This window comes from Triturus cristatus, chromosome 11 (genome assembly GCF_964204655.1).
Source record: "Triturus cristatus chromosome 11, aTriCri1.1, whole genome shotgun sequence".
NCBI lineage: Eukaryota > Metazoa > Chordata > Amphibia > Caudata > Salamandridae > Triturus > Triturus cristatus.
Genome location: NC_140594.1, coordinates 653,219,941 through 653,247,014, shown reverse-complemented (window position 1 = coordinate 653,247,014; position 27,074 = coordinate 653,219,941). Strand labels below are relative to the sequence as shown.

Sequence of the window (27,074 nt, the reverse complement as noted above, 5' to 3'; positions counted from 1 at the left end):
TCTAATAGGGAGGCACTCCTACTGGCTATTGATGCAGAAAAAGCATTCAACTGGGTGCATTGGCCCTATTTGATTGTCACTTTAAAACATTTTGCCTTTGGGAACAAGTTCTGCCGCTGGATCCAAAGTATCTATAGCGCCCTCCCCCTAGGCCAGCATGAGTGAACGGGACACCCTCAGTCTTATTCACAATACATAGGGAAATGTGACAGAGCTGCCCCTGTCCCTGATATTGTATGCCCTCTATATTGAACCTCTAACACAAAGGATTTGGGCGAATCACAACATCAAAAGGGTCCCCTTCAGAGCTACAATTCATACCATTAGCCTCTACGCTGATGACCTGATTTTGGCATTTATTAACCCTATGTCCTCTCTTCCCGCCCTAGTGATAGAGCTGGGCCTCTTTGGAGCAGTCTGAGGGTTCAAAGTCAACCTCCCAAAATAGGTACCCCAACATCCCAAGTCACAGCTCACGACATTTCCGCCTCACTTGGCTGGGCAGAGTGGCACCGTCAAGATGATATGGTATCATCCCCTTTAAAAGCTTGAAAAAGGACCACGGTTTTAGTGAACAGGATTGAATACCCTATTTACAAATCAGACACTGGATAACCCACCACTCAATCAAACCACATGTGTGGAGGCCACTTTTGCCCTTTGAGAAGTGGTTCATTATCAAACGCAGCGACAGACGCCTGATCACTGAAATCTTTGCCCTCCAGGTGCTAACATGGCAGAAAGACAAGAATGCAGGTCAGAAACGATGTGAAGGGGAACTGTACTGCAGTTCATACACAAGGAGTGAGAGGACATATACTACTGGGCAAAACGCACCGAACATAACATGTCCAGCACAGAGACTGCCTTTAAAAAAATTACCTCTTAATGGTACCTGATGCCTACCCCAGTTCAGAAATTACTTCCTGAAACAAAGTCGAGAGTGCTGGAAGGGCTGCGGGAATACAGGCATCGCTTTGCATTTACTGTGGGATTGCTCTAAGCTGTCCAGGTTTTGGGGGGGGGGGGCATCCTCGATATAGCTTTTGATAAAGAAATCCTGTGATTCCCTGTGTACACGCTAGGCTTACCCAATTTGTTGACATTTCCTTTCAAATTTACATCATGGCCGGAAATGGGCCTGGCGCTGGGTGCAGCACAACAGGCTATTCTCTCCTTCTGTGAGGCAGACAAATTCCCAGAACACACAACTTGGCTTCACAAGCTTTGGCACATCCTGGGTATGGAGAAACTGTCACGTATTGCAGAGTTTTAGCTGGAGACGTATTGTGAACTTAGGGCTCTTTTCATAAATATACTCTCAAAGGACTAAATCCCCCCAAATATCTCGAACTGCTTCACTTGCTATCTGAACCCCCGAAGCACACGGGGGCACAGACCTGCTAACCTGGGAGTGGAGAACAGCATACCGGTTTCTGGAGCACAGGTGTGAGACTGAATGACATGTGGAGGAGACCAAAATGTCCCTATCTACAGCTCATGAGTGTTTAGAGTTGGGTTTGGACGGGGCAGTTTGGGATTTGTTTACAGTCACATCATCCTAAAACGCTGCCAGCCTCAGGATTGTTGGTGGCAAGCTGTGAAACCGCGATGTGACTTTTAGTTTTTCTTTTGTGTAGATAAAACATTAATAAAAAATAATTGATCTGTAAACTTAATGAAAATTAAATTAGAAAGAAATTAAAACTCTTTCAGCATTCAGAGTGGCGCTTTGTAAATAACATCCTCCTTCTGTCACTTACTCTGGCACCGAAATTGGTTTATTTTTGTGTGGTTGTGCATATGTGAACAGGCAAAATGTAGTTGTGCACAGGCAAAAAACAGTCCTGCACAGTGAGGAGAGCCAATGGATGAAGTAGGCTGACCCAGTGCCCCATTTGGCAAAACGTGAATGACATTACAGAAGACCAACGAAGAGGGCTGACTGAAAGCCCCTCTATGCATGTAAGTATGTATATTTGAATTCAGAAATGTTTGTGAAAACTAAAACATTTATCTAACGCCAGTACTAAAAAATGGGAAGAGGTATTCAAGGAGCTGCTAACATTCACAGCTGTAGCACCTACGTGTAGTGGCTCTAAAGGGTCGTGCATTCCCTCAAATAAATGTATGTTTTTGTTGAAACACGTCAACAACCTAATAGTTTACAGGAAAACAAGTGGACAGTTTTACTGAAGGCGGCATCCTAGGTGCAGAAGAAGGAAGCTATACTCTTATCACAGTCATTTAAAAAAAAATCATGCACAATTGTAGTCAGTCTCATCATCCAAGACAAGAACTGTGCTCAGACAATTGAGCGGCAAAGCACTAGTGTATGCACGGGAGCATCGGGTGATGTTTGTGAGGAGTGTCAGGAAGAGAATAGCGGTCCTAGTAATCGCACTCCTGTTGAAAAGACTTAGCAAAAAAAAACAAGCTTCTTTGGACAAAGAGAAAGAATGCAAATTAAATTTCAAATCAATAATGTTGTAGGGCAAATAGATTTCTCCCTAAGAAATGTCAATCTAATAAAATACATCCTCACTAGATCTTTTGCTTACTTGCAGGACACGTACGACCTGGCGCCCACTGAGTATTTCAGATACCTGCAGATTAGACACTCCCTCCAAGCTAACATTTCACGGGGGACTAGGCCCCCGCAGGCCTCCCCACTCGAAGATCGGCTGCTTGATGGCCACATGCCGGAGCATGCCATCTCGCTCACGTACAAAAAACTGATAAATAACCCCCCTGATCCACTCGAATCCCTAAAGGAGAAGTGGGTGGCTGATGGACTTGAGATTGACGACGAGGAGTGGGTTACCGCTCTGGCGTCCCCAAGGGAGGTGGCGATATCGACTAGACTCCGTCTCGTGCAGCTTAAAATATTGCACAGAGTATACGTTTCTTGCACAAGACTTCCGGCGATGGGGGGAGGGGGGGAGGGGCTCTGCCGGGGGGTTTGTGGGGAGACTGGCTCCTTTTTCCATATTTTGTGGGAATGCCCAGGGGTGCAGAGGTACTGGAGGCGAGTTGTGTCCTGCATGCGGGAGGTGTGGGAGGTTGACCTTCGCACAGAGGCTAAGAGATGTATACTGAACATCTGGGAACCCACGGACTTATCTACACGGGGGAGACTTTGGGTCACGCTTGGGCAAATGGTGGCGAAACGAAACATAGCCCGTCTATGGGGTACATCGACGCTGCCGAAATTGGTGGACTGGCAAAAAGACATGGATTGGTACATGTTGCGGAGAAGACCATATACACGGCACGGGGGTGCCCCAGAAAGTGAGGGGAGGTGTGGTCACGTTGGAACGAATACAGAGGTGGCATATGTGAGCCTCCGCAGGCCCGCCTGTCCGGTCTGGAGATTATGGACTGAATCTAGCCTAATTTCAGAACTATTGTGACTACATTTAGACCTGCACTGTCGCTGTATGTCGCCAGTGTTGCGGCAACTCTGCTGTTTTGGTGATATTTTTTGTGACCTTGTTTCTCTTGCAAACAATAAAAAGAGTTTTAAAAAAAAAATACATCCTCACTGCTGCGGAATGATGACTAAGGGAAGGGGAGTCCACACTTACAGCAACACAAGTCCAATAACACTCCGGTACATTGCTTAAGAGAAGCTTCGACAGAAAACATCTGCATTCAAAATAACAAAATATTACACTCATGACCACAGATCTAAGTAAAAGGGGTAACACCATAGAAAGAGGAAGTGGCACAAGAAAACAAGTTACTAACCTGTAACTTTAGTTCTCCAGTATTGGAAGCTTTCATAGATTCACATGCTTGAACCACTCCCCGTCGTCAAGATGGGAGTCCCCGGTACACAAAAATAGCAATGCAAAGCTATTACAAACTAAAAACCAGGCCTAGGCCCATTCCAGTTTTGTAACATATCCACATCTTTTTGTAAAAGGGACCAAATAAAATCAATAACCAATCAAATCAGCCTCACCCTCTAGAACACTCCTAAGAGAACCTCAGACCTTCAGATTTTCGTAGCCGTGGTGCCATAGGATACCCATAAAGATGTAGAAGGTTGAGCTTTCCCAGGGGAGGAGGGTGGGTCGCATGTGAATCTATGAAAGCTTACAATACTGGAGAACTAAAGTTCTAACTCTAAAGTTTAACTTGTTTTCTTACTCCAGTATTGGAACTTTCATAGATTCCCATGCTTGAATCAGAGTAGCTAGCAGTCACGAGCACATTTTTTGTTCTTATCATGTTGAACAACCGTAAATAATGCAAAGAAAAAGATTAGAGGAAAGAAAAACATTTCCCCAATTTAGAGTTCTTAAAATATCAAGACTATATTAAGCCTAATCCAATGGAAAATTCAAAGAAGTAGTAAGAAAAAGCAAAAGGCATTATCAAAGCTTATATACAGACAAAATAGATCAAGAAACAATACTTTTATCAAAGAATGTGCGAGGATCTTAGGAAAGAAAAAGGAAGGAGGGATGAGAGGGAAAACTCAAGGCTACTGAAACAGGTTCCTCTGGACTGCTTGGCCCACTACAGTATCACTGCGCGTAGAAGAATCCAAGCAATAATGTCTGGTAAAAGTATGGATGCTCTTCCAGGTAGCCGCTCTGCGTATATTCCGGCTAGGTACGCCCGCAAAGAGGGCCGTAGATGGAGACTGCCTTTGTAGAGTGAGCACGCACCCTTCCTTGGAGCGGTTTCACAGCCAATTGACGACAGTACTGGATAGAACTGGAAATCCAATGTGCAATGCCTTGCTTAGATAGGGGAAAACCCTTACGAGGAGCACTAAAAGCCACAAAGAGCTGAGGTGACTTTCTAAAGTGTTTAGTTCTTTGGAGGTAGAATTTTAAACAACGCTGAATGTCCAAAGAATGAAGTGATTTCCCAGCCGATGTAGTAGGTTGAGGGAAAAAAGTCTTAAGAACCAGAGGTTCATTCAGATGAAAGTCCAAAGGCATCTTAGGGATGAATTTGGGGTTAGTACGAAGAACCACTGTCATCATTTTTTAACTGAAGAAAAGGCTCCTGAATAGTGAGAACTTGCAATTCGCTAACCCTTCTTGCAGATGTTAGCGCCAAAAGAAGAGCCACCTTCCACAAAAGGAATTTTAACTCAGCTTTATGGATAGGTTCGAAAGGATGTTTCATGAGCTGAGCCAAAACCTCTTTAAGGTGCCAGAGTGGAGGAGGAGGTTTGATCGGAGGAAAAACCCAAAAGAGACCCTTCATGAATTGTGTTATTATCCTTGCTGACCATAGAGAAGGGCCTGAAGACATCTTTCTGAAACAAGAGATGGCTGCAAGGTGAACTTTGACGGATGAGTGAGCTAAACCAGCCTTGGCCAAGGAAAGGATGTAAGGAAGAATCTCTGAGCCGAGAAAGAGAAAGTGTGAACTCCTGACTTTTGGCACCAGAGACAGAACCTTTTCCACTTAATTCGGTATGTCTTGTTCATATTCTGAGCACAAGCCTGGGAAAGGATGTCTCTGCACTCGGTGGGCAGATTCAGGTTCGAGAAACTCTCTGTGCTCAAGAGCCATGCCGATAATTGAAGGGATTTGGGATCCAGATGCAGAACTTGGCCCTGGCATTGAAAAAAGGCACGTGACATAACGCACCAATCTGTCGCACTGCTGGGTGCAGGAATTTGTCCTCACAATAGGCCATTCCTTATGCAGTAATCCCATTATTATTCAAAAGTAAACCGATAATCTTAACCATGCTTCATTCCAAAGTTCATCCATGTTAAAGTTAATCACTACAGAGACAGCGTAGTTCCATAGTGATGATATATTAAACATTTTCAAATGCCACCTTCAATCCATCCAGATTTAAAAACGCAGCACGTGTACATAAGTCATTCAAATCGAGCAGGTTCATAGCATTCCACCCAATGCATTTAGAACCCGAAGGCTCTTCGTCAGAGGTTACTGAAACAGACAAAGAAGCGACTCAACAAAATGTGCCGAACTGATTATTGCTGTGTCCTATAAATATTTCATGATATAACCACCATCAACCACACCTCACTCACCATAATGACACAAATACACCCATGCTTGAAAAACCCAAATATAAAAACGAACAAATGTCAGAAACCCTCCCCACAATGCAATACCCCTCACTCCAAGTTCGAAATAATAAACTGCATCTCATTACAAAAACTCACGTGTAGCACTCCTCCAGGGTCAAGAGATATCCCTAGAGTTGCCTCTTATTTAAGCCCCCTGACTGTTACTATTGGCATTCCCAAGAGTCGAAATATATGGTCGTAAACAGATTACCTGAACAACCATGTCCGGCAGCCTCATCATTTCATGCGCGTACACTCAATTCTAACACGGCGTCTAATGGACCATTCTGATTGAAACTAGCCCAGGTGTTCACTATCTTTTAAAGATGGTTCAGACCCCGTGACCTCTCCCTTTAACTGAGCTCCAAATCTTAAAGTGGTAATACCTTTAACCCCTAGGATATCACTGTGCAATCCCCTGCTGAAAATCCCTGAAAAAACACCGATCTGACCCCCCCTCCCCCATATGAACATGTGCACAGAATAATGTAATTTACTTCCACCCCTGAAAAATTGGCCCTGGGACATCGTCAGCAATGATGGAATAGGATCCAAGGGAATCTGTTGTTCCACCGACAGAAGAAGAAGCTCCGTGTAACAGTCCCGGCAAGGCCAGGACGGTGCTATGAGGATCATTTTTCAGGGTTCCATTTTTATCTTCCTGAGAAGTCTCGGGAGAAGAGGGATCCCGGATGGTAATGCCAGCTTGCAAATTACCGGCATTTCTTGTTCTCAGGTGTGGCAAACAGATCTATGGACGGTGTGCCCATCGCCGGAAGATGTGGCCCAGTGTCCTCTGATCCATCTCCCACTCGTGGCAAACTGACTTTAGCCTGCTTAGTGTGTCTGCTGTCTCATTGATATTCCCTGGAAGATGCTCGGCTTTCAGTGAAACCCCATGTAGGATCACCCATTCCCAGATACTTTGAGCTTCCACAAACAACAGACGGGATATTGTGCCGCCCTGTTGTTGACGTAATTTCTGATTCTTGGGAGAAAAGCCTGTAGGGCTAGCCGAATCGCTCTTAGTTCCAGTAGATTGATGTGTAGAAGACGCTGACCACTGATTTGGAGGTCCTGCAAGATCGCTCCTCAACCCTCTAGAGATGCAACTGTAGTAATTATCTGAGGAGTTGGGTTGACCAGAAATGAGAGACCCTGTGAAATGTTCTCCTTGTGAATCCACCATGAAGCAGCTTGTCTCATCGGCGAAGTTACCGTGATCATGTCTTCGAAAGATCCTTCCACCTGACGCCATTGTAAGTCCAGTTGCTCCTGAAGAGGATGCATTCATAGCCTGCAGTGGGGTATCAAAGGAATGCAGGACAATATGGATCCCAGAAGGGACTTGTAGAGGTGAACTGAAAGTGACCTTCTTTTTAGAAGCAGACGAGCCATTGATATCAGCTTGGCTTGTCTTTCTAGTGATGGAAATGCTCTGTTTAGGGACATGTCCAATATGGCCCCTAGAAACACGGCGTTTTTGGAAGGATGCACGATTGACTTTTCCCTGTGAGGGTAAGACCTAGACCATTGAACAGCGTTGTACAGGCCGTCACCGAATTCCTGGCTTTTGCTTTAGAAAGGGCTTTTATCAACCAGTCATCTAGGTAGGGAAACACCTGGTGCTGTTATCTTCTCATGAAGGCCGCTACTGGAGCCAGAATTTTCGTAAAGATTCTTGGTGCCTATCTGAGGCTGAAATGGAGGACTTTGAACTGAAAATGGCTCTTGACTACTGTAAAGCAAAGGAACTTTTTGTGTGATGGATGAATGGGGACGTGAAAATAAGCATCCTGTAGGTCTAAAGTGGCCATGAAATCGCCCGAATTTAGGAGTCGAAGTATGTCCTGTAAGGAGACCATTCAAAACGACTGCTTGATGAGATAGGTATTGAGCTTCCTCGGATCTAGGATGGGGCGCCACTTTTCAACAGTCTATTGAACCAGAAAGAACTGGGAGTAGAATCCCCTTCCTCTTTGAGATAACGGGACTGGTTCTATTGCTCCCTTCTGTAACATTTTTTGGAGTTCTAGGGGCAGGAGACATAGATGTTTTGTCATGTGACTGCGAGGAGGTGTGTTTGAAGGAGGATGAACAAATTCCAATGTATAGCCAAATTGATCTATGTTGAGCACCCATCAATCTGTTATTAGTTGCCAATTTTGGAAGCACAAAAAAATCCTTCCCTCTACAGGTGTATGGTTTTGGGAAGGAACAGTAGTCAGAGCATGCAAGCCGCTTTTGAGGTCTTGAAGAATCCTTCCCATGACGTCTTGTTCAGCCTCTGGGCGCCGATTTAGAATAGGCTGCAGAATGACCTTGTCGCTGATGGTACTGCGAATGATAAGACTGAGCGGTAGGTGTATAAGAGGAGTATCTATATTGTTGGTATCCTCATCTGTACAACGGAAGCCCTGTACCCCTTGCACCTCGAAAAGGAACTTTGTGGTATTGAAGCATCCCCAACGACTTTGCAGTGTCTGTGTCCTTTTTTATGTCTTGGAGAGCGTCATCCACATGCTTTCCGAAGAGAGCTTCTCCATCGAATGGAAGATCCAGTATCTTGTTTTGGACCTCAGGTCTAAACGAGGTGGCTTGAAGCAAACCCTGGCGACGTAGGACCGCTGCTCCAGCCAGGGATGGAAAAGCTGTAGTAGCAATGTCCATTGCACAATCAATGACCTACGAAGAGGCCCTCTCCCCTTCTTGGAGGATCTTTTTTGCTTCGGTTTTACTGTCCTCGGGCAGTTAGTCTAGGTAAGGAGATAAATCACATCACATCTGCCGGTCGTAGCTGCCAAAAATAGCTAAAGCGTTAGCCACTTTGACCAGTAAACCTGACATAAAGGAAAATCTCTTGCCTGCATTGTCCAGGCGTTTGCCTCCTTTGTCCGGAGGCGTAGTGAGAGGAGCTGCTAAATTCTTCGACTTCCGTTACACTGCCTGAGATATAACGGAGTCCAGTTTAGGATGACTTACCAGGCAAGCCGGGCTATCCTCTGAGACTTTATATTTTTTGTCTAGTCATGGAAGCACCGGGAACACCGTGGCCGGGCTCTTCATGACTTTAAGACCCTCCTCCCATACATGATTGATAGATAGTGGGAATGGCCCACACCGTCTTCTTAAAGGGCTCCTTAAAGTCATATAAAAAACATTCTGTCTGTGAAGAAGGCATAGGCAGTTCAAACCTCTTGGTCGCCCTTTCCAGCAGATTGTGGAAGCCACCTATGTGCCCCGGCGGAGAATCCACCAGAACTGGTGAAGGGGAAGAAGGAGTGGGGATAATATAATCATTTTACTCCCTATGCAGGTCTGGAAGATCTGTTTCCCCCTGATCATCATTCGAGGTATCTTGGTGTTGGATAAAAGGCGGAGTTGGTGGAGGACCTTCTACTATTTGCAGCGGTGGTGGCAGCACCCAAGGGGTGGACGGCGCCGAGGATGGCCTTGTAGGAACTGACCCCTGTTCCAGAATCGAAGATGGAGTTGGAGACCTTCTCTTGTAATCGAACAGCAAATACTGCAAGTCCAAAATCAAAGAGGACGGCATACAGACTACCTCCTCTTGATATTCACTATGGTAGTCCTGGGGAGGATCATAGTCCTGCTCCCCTTCATATCCTTCTTCCAAATCGCCCTCCACGCACTTGACGTGCAGGTCTGAAGGGCTATGGGCAAAACCGAAAGGTCCTTCGTCGTCTGAATCTTCCTCTTCTAGGAGGTGAGAAGGAAGTAGGGGTGTCACATAGCTAGGAGAAGTGAGCTCAGGAGTTACCTGATGCTTCCTGACATTTTTTCTCCGGACATTTTCACTCCCGTCAAACGTCGTTGATACTGTCGTCATTACCGTCGACACCATAGCCATCGATGTCGTCGCTGCCATCACTGTCGCTGCCGTCGTAGTTCTTGTCTCCGCCCTCATCTTCGTCATAGACGGTATCGATGATGATAGCTTCGTCATCACTGCGGTCATAGCCTCTGTCGTCGGTGGAGGTGGAACCGTGGCCATCGATGCCAGAGAAGCTCTCGGCGTAAGCTGAGGAGACTGGGCCTTGTCACTCCTCGTCGCCATGGTTTCTTCGTCGACTGTGTCGTCGACTGCTTCGTCGACGATGGTAACTTCTTTGCCTGTTTTCCTCAAGAGGAACAGAGGAGGGTTTTTTGAACATTTTTCTTCCTTCAGAAGGGGAAGAAGGAGGAACTGAGCTTGACTTCCTCACTCCACTTTCTCCTGTTTCAAGTCCTTTCCTCTCCTTTTCACCTCGGTGAGGAGATTTAGTTGGACTGAGCCTGTCAGACCCATGGGAGGTCTTTTTAGAGGCTTTTTGAGGGTGCTCCTCTGACGAAGTAGGGTCGGATCCTCCCCTTTTTTCAGATCTTCTATAAGACGAAGCAGTTGAGGCCTCATCACTGTCATCACTAGAGACTGGTTCTCTTCTGGATTTTAGCTTCTGGAGCCAGGTAAGGAGACGTACCCCACAATCCCTCAAGGTTTTCATTGAACAACATTAAAAAGGCCTTTTTTCTCCTTGTCTACCATGATGAATAGAGAACGGACCAAGATTGTACAGCAATCTGGCAAATATAAAGTTGAAGAATTCTCTCAATAGTAGTAGAATAAAGAATAACTGAACAGAGCTCAGTGGAGACTCCCTAGCACAACATGCAGTAGAAAATCTGAAGCTCTGAGGTTCTCTCAGGAGGGTTTTAGAGGGTGAGGCTGACCTGATTGGTTGTTGATTTTATCTGGTCTCTTTTACAAAAAGAGGTGGATATGTTACAAAACTGGAAATGGCCTACACCTGGTTTCTAGTTTCTAGTTGCTTTGCTATTCTTGTGTACCGGGGACTCCTAGCTCAACTACGGGGAGTGGTTCAAGCATGTGACTCATAGCATTGGAATCCAAAGACAAAGCCCAACGCTCACAGTCATATAACTCTGGGAAGGAGGGGTACACTTGCAGCAATCTGAATACAACAAAGGGTTCCAACTTCGCCTCCATGCAAATCAAGGGAGTGGAGGTACATTTCCAGTTGTCCTGAGTCCAGCAATCGAAAGGTGGTTTTGCTCACAGTTAAAAAAGAGTTAATAATGTGGGGTGCCATACTACCGCTGCCACTGAATCCATTAGGATGTGTTTTTTGTTTTGCCCGCTGATAGACATGGCTTTTTCAGCAGGTGTACCCCCAGACTTTTTGGCCTCCTGTTTTTGAGCTGGTTTGTGTAGGTTTTAGGACAGTGAGCACTTTACCACTGCTATACCGTGCTAAAGTGCATATGCTCTCCAAGTAAATTGTGTATGGATTGGTGTTGCCATGACTGGCTTATTTGATTTACTACTGAGTCCCTAGTAATGTGCACATGTGTGCCCGGGCCTGTAAATCAAATGCTACTAGTGGGCCTGCAGCACTGATTGTGCCACCCACACCAATAACCTTTCAAAGGGGTTCTCAGGCCTGCCACTGCAGTGTATGGGTGCAGTTTTTAACAGCCATGTCAACCTAGCAGGTGCACCCACTTGCCAGACCCAAACTTTCCCTTTTCTTACATGTAAAGCACCCCTAAGGTAGGCCCAAGGTACCCCCATTGGCAGGGTGCAGTGTATGTGAAAGGTAGGACACGTACTGGGGAATGTGACATGTCCTCATAGTGAAATACTGTGTATTGCGTCTTTCACTATTGAAAGGCTGTCTGTCCCAAAGGCTTAACATGGGAGTTGCCTTGTAACATTTTACATGCATAACTCTCCAATGGGATAAGATGGAAAATTGGAGTTTAGTGTACCTGAACTCAGAACTCAAAAATATATCTTTTAGTGAAGATGATTTTTATGCTGTGTGCTTGAAAATGCCCCTTTTAGAAAGTGGCCATTTCCTGTGTGCCTCTGCCTTTTGTATATTCACTGTCTAGGTTCAGAGTGGCAGGAGCAGGGATGTGCATTCACACTAGACTGATACAAGGTGGGGTTGAGGTATGCCTCGCCTTCCTGAGTGACTCATAGCCAGGCTGAATAGACCTAGCTGCATTTAGATTAGTGGGAGAAGTTGTTGCATGCACCTGAATGGACTGTGGCTGCCTTTCACAAAGCTGTCTCCAATTCCTTTGGTGAACCTGGCCTGACCCAGGCTGAACTGGTTTATGAGTGCCAGAGGAACTTTGTTTGTACCACCTTCAAAAGGAAATGTGGTATAAATATTGGGGTCCTGATCAAGAACTTTAGATTACCGCTGGAAGAAGAGCTGTGAGGAGAGACTATCACTTTGCTGGGTGCTTTGCTGGGTTTGGCCCTCAGTTTCTGCTCCTGTCTTGGGCAGGGGAAGAACTGGAATGTTCTTTCTGCATTTTAAGTATCTCCAAGGACTTGATGTAGAGCTTGCCTCCTGTTGCAAGTCTCAGGGAAATCAAAGACTTCAACTTCTTCTGGACACCAGCTTCTGAAACTGGTTGTTTCAGTTGCCACAGGGGAAAAAGTTACACTGATGCAGTCGACAATGCTGCTGCCCGCTCCGTGCCCGAAGGCACCGCAGCGGGGACCGCCGCACTTCACACCGCAATGCTGGTCTCACCATCGCAGCCGCCACCACGAGCCGCTGCTTGCACTGTGACCTGTGGGCACCGCACTTTGCACTGCCTCACTTTACACCGCTGCCTGGTATCCCCGACGAAGCTGCTCCGTCGTCATGGACACCTCTGCTTGCACTGTGACCTGTGGATACCGCTCGCGGAGAACCGGAGCACCATCCCACTTTGCACCGTACCCCTGGTCTCACTGATGATGCTGCTCCAAGCTGACATCTAAGCCGCTGCTTGCACAGTGTTTGGGGGCACCCGTAAGTTGCACGAAGCACGGCCCAATCCCACACCGCAGCCTTGGCCCACCAATGCCAATGCCATCGACTCCAGTTCCTCAACCAACACCGCTGCCTACACTGCAACCTATGGGCACCACACGCTGCATTGCCCTGCCTCGCACCGCAGCCTTGGGTTTAACAACTACATCGCTTCAGCAACGATGACGACGCTGCCTGCACCATGACCGATAGGCACCGCAACGAGCACCGTCCCACTTCGCACCGCAGCCCGGGTCTCACCGACGCCGCTGGACAACCGTCACTGAGCCGCTGCCTGCATCATGGCCGGCGGGCACTGCACTTCACACTGATGCGCTTCACATCATAGCCCCAACGCCGGCGCTCCTGACTTCAACTTCAAGAAATTTGACCTACAACATGTTACTTCAAGGGTCTGACGACTCCTTCACCACCTTCCTGAACGGACGCCTTCCGGAGCTCACTACAAGGTCCGACACCCTGCATCTCCAAAGGTACTGTTTTATGGGTCTCCCCGACACCATAGCAGGCCTGCAATGCCGCGACTGGCCGGAACTGATGGATTTGTTTGTTCACAACGCTCTGATAGCCCGGGATGGAGCTATCAACTTCAAGGAACTGTTTATAAAGTATATTTTTGCTTTATTGGTATTGTGGATTACTGTATGTTGGATTTTTATTGTTTTGGTATTGTTTTACACAGAGAAATATTGAATATGTTTCTAAAACTGGTGTGGTGTACTTTTGTACTGTTTTCACTGTATTACTGTTTGTTATATGCATATGCTTTACACACTGCCCCTGAGATAAGCCTGACTGCTCGTGCCAAGCTACCAAGGGGGTGAGCAGGGGTTATTTTAGATGTGTAATCCCCTTATCTTGATTAGAGTGGTGGATTCTGCCTGGCTTAGGTGCATACCCTAGCGAGCCAGAAAACCCATTTTGAACATTCGAAAATGTAAGAAGCTAGATAGATGGGTTCCTGCTCTGAAACATGCGTTAGAAGGAAAGATTTTGCACTCAAAGCCATGGTAGCCTTTTGAGGGTCAAATGCTCACTGCCATGCAAATCTTTGGCTAAGAGAGAGTTGTAGCAGGGCTCTTACTGTGGGTCTCACACATACAGATACAACTACTTTCTGAAAGAAAGGATGGAGCAAAATAGTGTGCTTTCCATACGCATGCTTCTTTTATATCCATGCGAGTAAATAAACTTAAGATGATAGACAGGAAAACGTACAACTCACTCCCAGGTAATTTCCTAAAATAAAAATGGTGAAGCAGGAATGAAATTACCTAAAAATGCTACCTTCACAGAGGCAGGTTTTCGTGGGCACAATATCGACACAGCGGTGATGACTCCCAAGGTTCCTTCAGAACCTATGAACAGTTGTTTGAGGTCGTAGCCTGTGTTGTCTTTCCTTAGGGAGGTAAGGCAATTCAGCAATGTGCCATCAGCTAGGACCTAGGAATCAATAAAAGAGAAACAATTATGCACCAAGATGTTCACCTACAAGAGAAGGGGCGCACACTGTACACAAGCAAAGCTGACACATACTGGCTATAGCTAGATAAAAATAATATAAAGGCTGTCTGAAATCACACAATCTCAAAAGAAAGCAAGTTCTAGAATAGGATTCCCCACTTTAGTAATACAGTAAAATGGCTTATTTAAAAGCTGCAGCTTTTGCTTGAGAAGTGTTCTAATGAAACCACTCTGAAGACCATGTTTCAGTCTGATTAAAATAAATTAGCATGAAAATGTTCAAAGAAAGGGATAAGTTGAAGTAGATAAATCACATGACTAATAAATTGGATATATCAATAATGACATGCCCATTATATTTCGATTATGCATCACAATATCTATCTAAAACAGGGCTCTCACAACCAGTGAAACATAAATCGATACTCATCGGAAAACAACTGAAAAGTCCTCAATGAAGGAAAGCCTTCAGTTTTTACGACTGCCACCTTTGGAGTTCCCTAACTTATTAATGCCATACAACAGAAAATCTATTGTGTCTCAGAGAAATTCTGAAGACTTACCTATGCAGGTAATTATAAAGTGTTTAGGTGCCTACGGGTTTAACGCACAAAATAAGTGAGGATGATCACGGTCATGAAGTCTAGGAGCCATGTTTCTAGTCCTTCTGAAAACTTATTGTATGGCAAATATTGTGCTGATTTAAAAGAAAGTAACAAGCATGTACACAGAGTACACCATATTTGCTAATACTCGTCGAGGTGTAGGTTCACACATAAGACATGAAATCAGACTCTTTTTCATTTGTATCTGGTAGAATTCCAAAATAGTACCTCCAAGGCATTGTCTTTACAGGGGCAGCCCTTAGCTTTGAGTGTGACAGCCTCTCAAGTAGGACCATCAATGGAGATCGTTCAATAATTCTCCTCAGGATCTTTGTCAGGGTTGATAATATTGTTTCCCAGTAGTCTGCAATCACTGGACAGTCCCAGACAATGTGAAAGAAAGACCCACTAAGTAATCTGCATCTGAAACAACATGGCAAAGAATCATGCCAGCTCATCCTAGCCATTCGGGATGGAAGTAAATGATGTGTAAACATTAAATATTTGAGTTTAAGAAGTCGCGCGCACATTCCTTTTCATAGAAGTTAAGCACTCGCTGCAGAGATCCACCTGTAATCTACATCTCAGTCATGACTTAATGTATATTTTCTGTGAGTGATGAAAGCTTGTATTAGCCTACCCTGATGGATCTGATTTGTTGGGAATAAAAGATTGTACTTGCTGCCTTCTGTGTGAGTTGGACGCTGGCTTTTGTATCTGCCATGCTGCACCTGTGCTGTGAGGAAGCCAAGCTTGCACAGTTGCTGCCTGATTTGTGTCTTGTAACTAAAAAGCTTGTGCTGATTCTGCCTAAGCTGCATCTGTCCTCTAAAAGGCTGTTCTGCTCAAGGTGTTCTATAAAAAATGGATGTTTCCGCTTCCATTGTTGTATCTTATCCTATTAAATAAAAACAAGGGATATGTATATTGAATGTACTTTCATAAAATGCCATATGAACATGGGACTATTGTACAAAATTAGAAATGAGATACCCAAGTTCTAAGGGATGTACCTGACCACTTAGGGGCAATATTCAATTGTTGAATCATGACGTCTGAGAATACAAACAGGGTTTGTTGCTCAACTGTCCTATTTTTATTCTTGTGGTAGGTAAACACCAGGAAAAACTATTATTGGCTCAAATACACACAAATTTGATTTAGGCCCGATAGTTATAAAAAAGGAGAACATAAATGGTGACATAAGGAACATAACCTCACCTGAAATAGGGAACTCATATCTAAACGACTGTGCAAGAGAACATCAGTACTCTGTTATGCTTCCCAGCGTTAGATGTGGAACCCACTGATGAAGCATACAACACAAGTAGGCGATGGTTCATCATCCTATATGAGTAAATTAATATATGTTAATTCCATAAGAGGTTTGTTTGTTTTTCAAGGTGTTTGTATTTCTTAGATGTCTGTTCACAGGGAGAGCATACAACAGGTCTTTACCTCCCCTCAGTCCATCTCAAGTGTATTAGCTATCTGTGTTGTAGCTACCTTGTATTGGTGAGAAAATTATGTGATATTTCTCCTGTTACGGTCAGTTGTACTTCATTTATGCATTGCCATTTTCGCTGCATTTCCACCAGTTGCCACATCGCCTAAAGGACTACCTGTCCCAGACACCATCGATCCCTAGAGGGAGGGGACACCAGTGCGCATTTAAGCAGCCGGGGCAAGGGCGGGCCCGTCCTTGCCCGTCATTGCCAGGAAGAGGCAGGGAAGGGACGCCTCCTTATATCTGGCAATCACATAGTCTACAGAAAGCCGACTCCTGATATTTAAGGTACTGTGTTCTTCTGCCCCCTCTTTTGATCGAACAGTCGGTGGTGGCCAAGATCAGTATCCCTCTGACTATAAGCAAGAAGGGGATTGTTCGCTAACCTACCCAAGGAAACTGTCAGAGACTGCCGCTGTTGATGCTGTTTGTTTGTTTTCTATCTCTCTTATAAGCTGTGGGAGTTTGTTACCCTCCTTGTAAAATCAAAAAAACTCCCTCGATTCAGTGCCTACATTGTTTCTCTGATCTCAAACGGTTTTTGCAGCAGGGGGTGGTTATCTTAGACACTGTTTGCTCTGGAGACTGAATTTTCTTATTAACCATTCTGCCGTTATATTGGGAGGAGGTTAGGTTTTAGGCCATTGCTGGTTTCTGGCCGTCACAGCTTGAGGCAATGTGGGGCAAGGGAAAAAAGTTAGACAATAAATGGAAAACTCTGGTAGTAATTGTGTCTTAGAGCATATCGATCATATTGATAGCTTGATTAGTGAGTGTGAAGGAATTCTAGTCGCTGATCCAGCTATTTCCCACGTACCCTCCTTGACCGACCTCCTGTAAGTACCATTACCCCTAGTCGCCCTCCTGGCATCCCAGCGATGTTTAAAAACTCACTCCCAAAGGGGACTTTACAACATATCCTGGAGGATTCACTTCACACCGCGAGGGTCCACCCTCCCCCAACGAACCCCCAAGGTATCCATAGTGATATCATGCTAAAGTCAGAGATCATTGTTCCCCGACGTACCTGTTGTAATTACTTCGGCACCTCACCCGGAACCTCAGAATACGCATGAACTCATTAACACTCTTAGGGCAGAAATAGTGTCTATGAGATGTATGATTGAGGGGCTCACTACATTAGTTAAGTCATTATTGCAGAACAGTTTACCCCCTCAATCGCATACTACATCTGCGACGTTTATGTCTGAGGCTCATATACCATTCCGGGGTAATAAACATACATCTCAACTGGCAGCCATTCATTTAAAGGACCCTATTACCCAAGGGCGCATCCAGCCTAATCTCAGTTTCGCTCCCTATATTCATGCCCCCTTAGAATTTACTGCTAATCAAACCACCAATCTCTCTAGTTTAGCAGCCACGCTGGGGTCCTTGAGCCGCCCAGGACAGAATTACACCTCTACCCCTGGGTACATAACGCACAGACTCAACCAACCAACCCACCCTTGCCACTTACCCAGAAAATGTATACGGTTAATGTCCCTAAACTCGACAAAAGTAATGGGCATGAGGGGGAAGACTCCATGACCAACAAATTAATACACTGGATTCGTCACGTCAGGGGTCGTCTTTCCGTGATTCGTGATGATATTATAAGGGCGTGGAGGTGTAAGTCCTTTACTCAGCCACTTGATTGCATTGAACTCACTCTTAAAGGAGCAGACCTGGTTGAGAACCTCCTTGCCCTGGAATTCCAGACCTGCTCCCCTGACACTGCCTCAATCCAGTTTAAGCGCTTCACATCCTCTGATTATTGCAAGCCATCTGCTGCCCGTTGACTTAGTCAAATAGCTAATTGTTCTAGTTTAGATGCCAATTATTGACTCCCGGAACAAGGCCATCAGTCTTCTGGGCCACGTGCTTTTCCACCTACTCATATAGACAGCTGCCTAACAGGTGGAGATTGTCAGAAGGCGTCATATCCTAGGGATGTCAGACCCCCAGTAGAATCAGGTATGCATAATGCCTCCATAAACAACATTAGTGGGCGGGTTGGCGCGGATTGTTGTTTAAGTTATAGTCCACAGGTCCAATCCCAGGTCGTGACTAACCATTTGCCCCTTACCTCAAATGTTACATTGTCCTCTAGTGTAGACCCCTGCCCGCAGCTCAGGATGTTATAATGGAATGTGGCTGGGCTAAATAGGAAACTGTCACTTCCCCCACTGGGATGACTTAATTGGGAGCCACGATATTTGTATTTTCCAAGAGACCAGGAGTTTGGTTCCCCTATTTAAACCAGGTTATGTATGCTTTTGTTCACCAGCAACGACAATTGGGAGCAATTGGGAGAGGGCACCCGGCAGGGAGCCTGATAATTTGAGAAAGCATTGCTCTGGGATGTCGAATCACCCTTCACCCAAGTTCAAGTCCAGATATTTTGGAGCTATGCATCGGGGGTCCTAAGGGGGGAGACTACACAGATTTGTTTAATGTCTATGTGAGAGGGACCAAAGGGGATACACTCTCAACCATTATCACGTTGCTGGAAGAAAGCTTAGCTAGATGCTCAGCCCACTCAAGGATGATAGTAGCGGGTGACTTCAATCGTTCCTTTGAACCACTCGCCAAAGAAGACCTGTTAGGTACCGAGGATGACAATATTAAATGGGCTGTTACTGCCTTAAATGTACCCCCTGTTAAGAAATGGACACAGACAGCACTCCATCTCAACGCCCTTAATGTTGAGATTGGCCTAATGGCAGTAAATGGCAGATCCCCTTCGGATAGACAGGGTGACAACACATATAATAGAGCAAGCTGCCCGTCTCGCATTGATTATATATTACTCAATGTGAGGCTTTGGAGAGACCTAGTTGATATGTGTTTGGATAAAACCACAGAGAGTGACCACAATACCCTTTGCTTAAGTATGAAGCCTCTGTGGGTGGCCCTATATTACGCCGAGAGCAACCCACATCTGATACTCACTAGGGAAATTCTCCCCACAAATAACAATAGATCATTAAAATGGCGCAAGGTGACCCTGCAGGAGAATAAGATCTTTGGCATACAGAAAGATCTGGCCGAGGGCACACTTGAGCTTCAGTCTGTAATTGCCAGTAAAAGTGATCTGGTTCGGGAGGAGCCTAGCGCGCAACCAAGATGGCCGCGTAGGTGCGAGGCTCCCGAGGACCTCCGCGACCTCCTGAATTAATCCTGGCGATATCCTGTCCTTGTTGAGGGGACTGTGTCGGGGAACCCGAGCTGAGGCGCCACCCGTTTTTCGGGTTCGAATTGGACCCCGGACACCGGTGGGAGCACCGATCGAAGGTTGCGGCCTTCTCCTCGCCGGCCCCCCGGATTGGAGTAGTGGGGCGATCCGGGGACAAAGTGAACAACAGCGGCGGGCAAGGCTGGGCGACTCGCGTACCCCGCACTTTCACTTTCGCTTTTGCGCCCTCCTTGCCCTCAAGCGAGGTAGGGTTGCGGAGCGGGGTGCGGTGGTGTGGTCTTGTCTAAGTGCCCGGCTGACCCGCCGGCTGTGGGTTGACCTGCGGTTCGGTGGTCGCCCCCGCTTCCCCCCGGCGCCCGTGAATTGGTATAGCGGCCCGTTCGAGGAGATTGGCACGACGGTGGGAGAGCAAGCATGTCCACCAAACAAGATGGCGACCGGGCGAAGGTGAAGACGACCCGCCGTGGCACGGCGCACCAAGCTAACAGTATGGACCGCTACACTCTCCAGAAGGGTTCTCCGGAGACATCGCGCACATCCCCGGCGGGCCCGACGGAGGCATCTGCTCAGCCTGTGGATCTGACCCTCCGGGACGTCATGGGCGCCATCGCAGAGATGAAGGCCTCGGTGGACCAGCGTTTCGACACCCTAGCGCAAAAAATAGACTCGGTCCTGGTGGATGTGAGCCTTGTTAGGGCAGACTTGTCCAAAACGAACGACCGGGTTGATTCCCTGGCCCACACCGCAACGAGCCTCACGACGGATGTGGTGGCCCTCCAGAAGGAGGTGCGCCGGCTTGGCCAGGCGAGCGCCCTGATGGACCGGCGACTGGAGGATTCCGAGGGTCGGGCCCGGAGGAATAATGTCCGTATTGTGGGGGTGCCGGAGGGACAAGAGGCGGAGGCGGCGGATCTTTTTGTGGAAGAATTGATCCTTACCCATCTCCAGCCCCGGGGGCTGAGTAAGCTTTTTGCGGTGGAGCGCGCTCACCGGGTCCCTGGGGGCAGACCTAAGACCGGTGCCCCGCCGCGGCCTCTCATTGCCCGGATTTTTAACTTTCGGGACAGAGATGCTATCCTCCAGACCTCCAGACAACAGGGACCGGTCAAGCTTGGCAACATGGATGTGCATTTCTACCCAGACTTTACTCCGGCGGTTCAGAAGCAGAGACAGAGCTTTCTTGGTGTTAAACGTCGCCTACGGGACCTGAACCTTAAGTACTCAATGCTTTTTCCAGCTAAGCTGAGGGTGGAGGTGGATGGTCGCACGCACTTCTTTGACCGGCCCGAGGCGGCTGGGGACTGGTTGGACACTCTGCCTGGAGATCGGGGCCGGGGCGCGGCTGGCGAGGAGGGCCCGCCGGATCAGAATTGAGGGGTGACTGAATAGGCCTTGCTCTGGACGATGTTCCTTCCCCATTTATTGATTGCATATGTTCCCCTCCTATGGAGGTCGTGCGGGGTCTGTTGGGGGCTTCCCTCCTCCTCTGGGGGACTAGTTAGTTTTTAGCTATGGGGCGACAGGCACACTGCACTTTGGGGGGGCTGTCTGGGCTCATGCAGGGGTGCAGGGAGGGGGGAGTTCTGTTGGGATGGGGGGGTGGGGGGGGTGTGTTGTTTGTTTGCACCGCAAGGCAAGCCCGCTACTATATTGTTGTTTTTAAGATGCTCTGTGGGGGACGACCGATTGTTTCGACGTATGATGGGGGGTAGGGATTTGACTGTGTTGTCATGGAATGTTAACGGCCTGGGGGATAGGATTAAGCGTGGTGTGGTCCTGCAGTACTTGAAACGTATTTCACCAGATGTAGTCTTCCTGCAGGAGACACACCTTATAGGTAACTCCTTTCAGGCAATGAATCGGCGGGGCTATCGTTTGGCGGCCCATTCTGGCTTCACTTCGGGCTCGCGGGGGGTGGGTATTATGATCAAGAACTCGCTCCCGTTGGAGATCGATGAGGTGCGCCATGATGAGAGGGGACGCTACACTGTCCTGGTGGGAAGAATGGAGGGTAGAGTGTTTATTTTGATATCAGTGTACGTCCCGCCTGGGTTACAAGCCACCACATTTGCGGACCTGGGGCACCTCCTCCTGGACCTTCCGAGTGGCCTGCTGGTGGTTGGAGGGGACTTTAATGCGGTAGCTTCTGGGTCTATGGATCGCCATCCCCCCAGGGACCTCCCCCGGGCACAGGCGTGGCTGCCCGGCCTTTTAGACACGTTGGGCCTGGTGGATTGCTGGCGACTAAAGCATCCCGCACAGCGGCAATACACCTTCCACTCGGGTGCCCATGGTAGCCTCTCGCGGCTTGATTACATCCTTGTCCCGGCGGCCCATGCAGGGAGGGTGGGGGAGGTGCGCCATCTGGCGCGGGGTATCTCAGACCACGCCCCATTGCTGTTACATTTCGATGTCTTCCCGAGGGGGGATGGCAGGGTGGCTCCAATCAATGCATGGTATTTGCGCGACCCCACCATTCGTGCCGATTTGATCAAATCCTTACAGCGTTATTTCGACGAGAATGTGGGGTCGGTCCCTTCGGCCATCTCCCTGTGGGAGGCTTTTAAGGTAGTTCTTAGAGGGGAGGCCCTCTCCTTTATCTCCCATGCCCGGCGGCGCGAGCGGGAGGAGGTGACCCGGGTAGAGGCCGAGATTGCAGAACTGGAGGGTGACCTGGGGAGCGGGGTAACAGATGCCAAGCTGCATGTTCTACACCTAAAGCAGGCGGCCTATCGGGCCCTCGTCACGGAGGCGGCCAGGGGCCTCAGTCGAGAGCAGCAGGGGCGATTGTATGATGTGGGTGATAAGGCTGGCAAATTGATTGCGTGGTTGGACAAGAGGGAGAGAGCGAGTCGCGTGGTTCCTTTGATTGAGAGTGCGGATGGTGCGTGTGTCACCGAGCCGGAAGCCATTGTCTCCTGCTTTGCGGATTATTTCCGCGAAGTCTACTCCCCGGTTTCCCCCTGCTCGGAGGAAGATTCCCATGCCCTGCTTCGGGACATCGCACTGCCCTCCCTTACGGTGGAGGACAGGGATTCGCTGGACGCCCCTCCCACCTCGGACGAAATTGCCTTGGCTATTCGCTCGGTTGCATCCGGCAAGGCCATGGGCCCCAATGGTATCCCCATCGAACTATACAAGCTACGCCCGGATGTGTTGGCGCCCCACCTGCGTGCGATGTTCCTGGCGGCACACTCGCAGGGTTCCCTCCCGCCGGACCAGCGTCTGGCTACAATCGTGGTGATCCACAAGGAGGGGAAGCCCCGTGAACGGGTCGCATCCTATAGGCCGATCTCGCTCTTGAACGCGGAGCCCAAAATCCTCGCCAAGGTGTTGGCCAACCGGTTGGTTGGCGTGGTGGGCGACTTGGTCCACCAAGACCAATCTGGCTTTATACCACACCGCAACACGGCGCTCAATCTACGGCGCTTGCACGGTGTGCTCGCGCGCGTCCCATTTGTGCGGGAGCCGGCCATCTTGGCGTCCTTGGACGCCACCATGGCGTTTGACACGCTTGAGTGGCCATACATCTGGGCGATGCTGGCGAAATTTGGATTTGGACCGGGCTTTATTAGCTGGGTCAAATTGTTGTACTCGGGCCCCTTGGCGCAGGTGGCGGTGAATGGGCGAGTCTCGGCCCCGTTCGCGCTGGGGCGGGGCACGCGACAGGGTTGCCCCTTGTCACCTCTCCTGTTTGCACTGGCCCTGGAGCCCCTGGCGGAGTGGCTGCGGTGGCACCCTTCCATCCGTGGTCTCCGCTGGACCCCCGAGCATGAGGACCGTGTGTCCCTCTATGCTGATGATATCCTCCTCTATCTCGCCTCCCCGCGTAAATCACTGATCGTCCTGGTTGATGTTTTGCGCTCATTCGGTCGCAACTCAGGCCTTGTCATCAACTGGGCGAAATCCTGTGTATATGTGCTTTCCGGGGAGGCTCCGGTCCTACCACGGGACTGTCCGATCCAGATTGCATCCCAGGGGTTTCGGTACCTGGGGATATATATCACTCTTGACCCGGAGGCCCGTTATGTGCGGAATTTGCTGCCCCCCCTCCAGCGCTTGAAGGAGGACGTGGTGCGCTGGCGGCGTCTGCCGCTATCGCCGCTCGGCCGAGCGGCCTTGTTTAAAATGATGTCCTTGCCGCGCTTCCTCTACGCCCTCCAGAATACTATGGACTTGGTTCCGGCACGCTACTTCCGTGAGGTGGAGGGCCTCCAGCGGCGCCTGTTCTGGGACGGGAGGCCGCGCATTGCTCTGGCTAAATTGACGCTCCCGTGGTACGATGGGGGGGTCGCCCTCCCGGACATTAAACGGTATTACTGGGCCACCCAACTGGCTGCAATTAATCATGGCCTTTACGGGCCCGCCTTGAACCCGGCGTTTGAGATGGACAAGATGCTCCTGCCCGGTGGCGACTACAATCGAGCGCTTTACTCTGCCGCGCCCAGCCCCCGTCTGACGGGACCGACGCGTGTCATGGTGCGTGTCTGGCACGCGGCTAATGCAGCTATGGGGTGGAAGGACCGTTTGACCCGGGCGTCACCGCTATATGCGTCAGAGAGGTTGGGCTCCCTGTGGACATCGAGGGGCTTTGAGAAGTGGGACACGATCGGAATCAGCACTGTGGGAGATCTCTGGACGAGGGGTGGATTCAAGACTTTTGCGACGCTGCAGACGGAGTTTCAGCTGCAGGGCAGTGAGTACTTTCGGTACCTACAAGTCCGCCATGCACTGGGCTCCGTCTTCCCGGATGTCGCGTCCATTCCGGAGTCTTCCCCCCTGGAGGACAGAGTGCTGGATGGCCATGTCCCAGACAGCACGATCTCCCTCATATATAAAAAACTGATCAACTACAGATCGTGCCTGCTGACTAGTCTCCGCGAGGCCTGGGTTGCCGACGGGCTAGAGCTGGACGACGAGGATTGGATTTCCGCGGTGGCCTCTCCAAAAGAAGTGGCCATCCCGGCTCGCCTTCGTTTCGTCCAGCTTAAGATCCTTCACCGGGTTTACGTGACGGGGCCAAGGCTTCTACGTATGGGCTTTGCTGGTGACGGAATGTGTAAGCGTGGCTGTGGCGCGTTGGCAACTTTCATGCATATACTGTGGGAGTGCCCAAAGGTGGAGCGATTCTGGCGTGGTGTGCATGAGGTCCTGCGTGTGGTTACGCGTGTCGCGCTGTTGCCTGAAGCGAGGAGATGCTTGCTGAATGTGTGGGAACCAAATGACTATTCGGTCCCGCAGACGCGGTGGGTGACTCTGGGATACATGATAGCTAAGCGTGACATTGCTCAATTGTGGGGATCCCAGAGGCCCCCTGCGGTGTTGGCCTGGAAAGAACATATGGATTGGTGTATGTTTCGTGAAAAGGTGGTGTATGTGGCGAGGGGTAAGCCTGGGGCGTGGGTGAAACTCTGGGGCCCCTGGAACGCCTACCGCGGGGGTATTTGTGAGCCGCCACAGCTACCGGCTGCCTCGCCTGCTCCGTCTCCCTAGATGGCCCCCCTCCCTTGGCCTTGGGCACGCGGTCCCCCAGTCCCTGATCTATTCCCCTTCCCCTCTCCAGGGTTCTGCTGCTGGTTGGGATCCCCCACTTATGGAGCACGTGCTGTCACTTTGGATCGCGGGTTGCCTTGCGGGTGTGGTTTTTTGTGTTGTTTTGTTTTGATAAAAGGGAACCGTACTGTGGGCATGGAGCTATGCGGCCTGCAACATTGATTTCTCCTGTTTTGCTAATCTGCACTGCCAACAGACTCTTACTGTATGTATGCAATATGCTTTTGTCACTCTAGCGGCCGGCCGAGTGGTTGTAGGCCCATACCTGTAACTTTTTCAAACTGCAATAAACGGTTTCAAAAAAAAAAAAAAAAAAAAGTGATCTGGTTGACGCAACTATGGTCCACTCCCGCACTTTCGACCGAATTAATGTGCATTTTTTAGCTCCTAGATTAGACCGTAAGCCCACTGGGTCGCAAAGTGGTGCCCATTCATGGTACACTAAGGATTGTAAAATTGTGATATCGGTCGCGCTCCTTGTTAATCCTAGTAATTAGACTAATGTCCTTTAAAACTCTTCGGGTGCTGTGGGATCCTGTCTCCTGATCAAAGAGATGTCAATATAAATGAAAAAATTATCCTTCACCACGGGAAGGTATATTCCATATAGCACTCCACTCCACCTTCATTTCCTTCAATAAACGTAGTCAAATTTAAATGTTCAAGCATAGCTATTTAATCTTGCGGTATACAGTTTCATGAACAGATTCCTTGAAACACAATCTTCAATATTAACAATTCGTGATTGAAACCATTAGTGGTACGCTGTAATGGGGTCACAGGGTTATAAATCCCCAATGCATTTCTGGGCTTGCCCTTCTTCAGGGGATTCTCCCTGAAAACAGAAATGCGGGCTCTTAATATCGTCAGAGCTAGAATGCGACAACTCTAAAGTAAAAAAGATAGGGGAGATGTCCACACCATCAGCTTCTATATGCAGATGATGTTCTATTATCTCTCACGGATCCGGTCCAGTCCCTCAGAGCGCTATTTATCGAACTCCATAGTTTTGGGCAGGCATCCGGTTTTAAAATTAATATGGAAAAATCAACGGTACTTAATATCTCCGTTGCCTGGCACCCGATGGCCAGTCTCCAGGAGGAACACCCGATACAGTGGGCGACCTCGATGGTCTCCTACTTGGGAGTGCAATTAGGCCCAACCATTCACGCTACAGTCACCGCTAATTATGACCGGCTCCGCGCCCACATTCGCAGTGAATTGGGTCAGTGGAAACATCACACCCTCTCTTGGCTGGGTAGAATTGCGGCTACCAAAATGACTACCCTTCCACAAATCCTGTACCTTTTTCAGACGCTTCCTATCCGTCCACCTTTGGGCTGGATTCAGCAAACTCAAACGGAGCTGGCACAGTTTATTTGGCAGGGCCGCAAGCCCAGATTTAAGCACGCCATAGCAATCTTACCCCGAGCGTGTGGGGTTGGGGTTCCTGACCTGCAGCTTTACTTCTACGCTACACAACTCCGCTACCTTGTGGAGTGGAGTCTATTGGAGTCCGAGAAGCATTGGTTATTCCAAGACCAAGCGGTGGCGGCAACGACCCTGCAGGGTGTCCCCTTTCTGCGGAAGGCCCACAGGCCGCCGAATCTCTATGCTTCCTATATCACGGGTCCGACTTTGGAGGCGTGGGATCGTACTGCTATCACACACGCTCTGACGTCCTTCCCCTCTCCATTGAAGCCACTCTTTAACAATCCCGAATTCCAACCAGGCATGGTGTCTAGGGCTTTTGCGCTCTGGTGGCCCTCTCCGTGTAGATGCCTTGGACATCTATTCGACACAGATGGCATCATT

General features: G+C 48.6%; 1 protein-coding gene across 1 annotated transcript in view; it reads right to left on the bottom strand.

The window, feature by feature from the left end:
- The window catches only part of D2HGDH (D-2-hydroxyglutarate dehydrogenase), a 595,031-nt gene that overhangs the window by 251,224 nt on the left and 316,733 nt on the right, over positions 1-27,074 (bottom strand). The window contains exon 6 of the mRNA XM_085634178.1: positions 14,206-14,374. Coding sequence (XP_085490304.1) covers positions 14,206-14,374 — 169 coding nt within the window. The remainder of the gene's footprint in view (positions 1-14,205; positions 14,375-27,074) is intronic.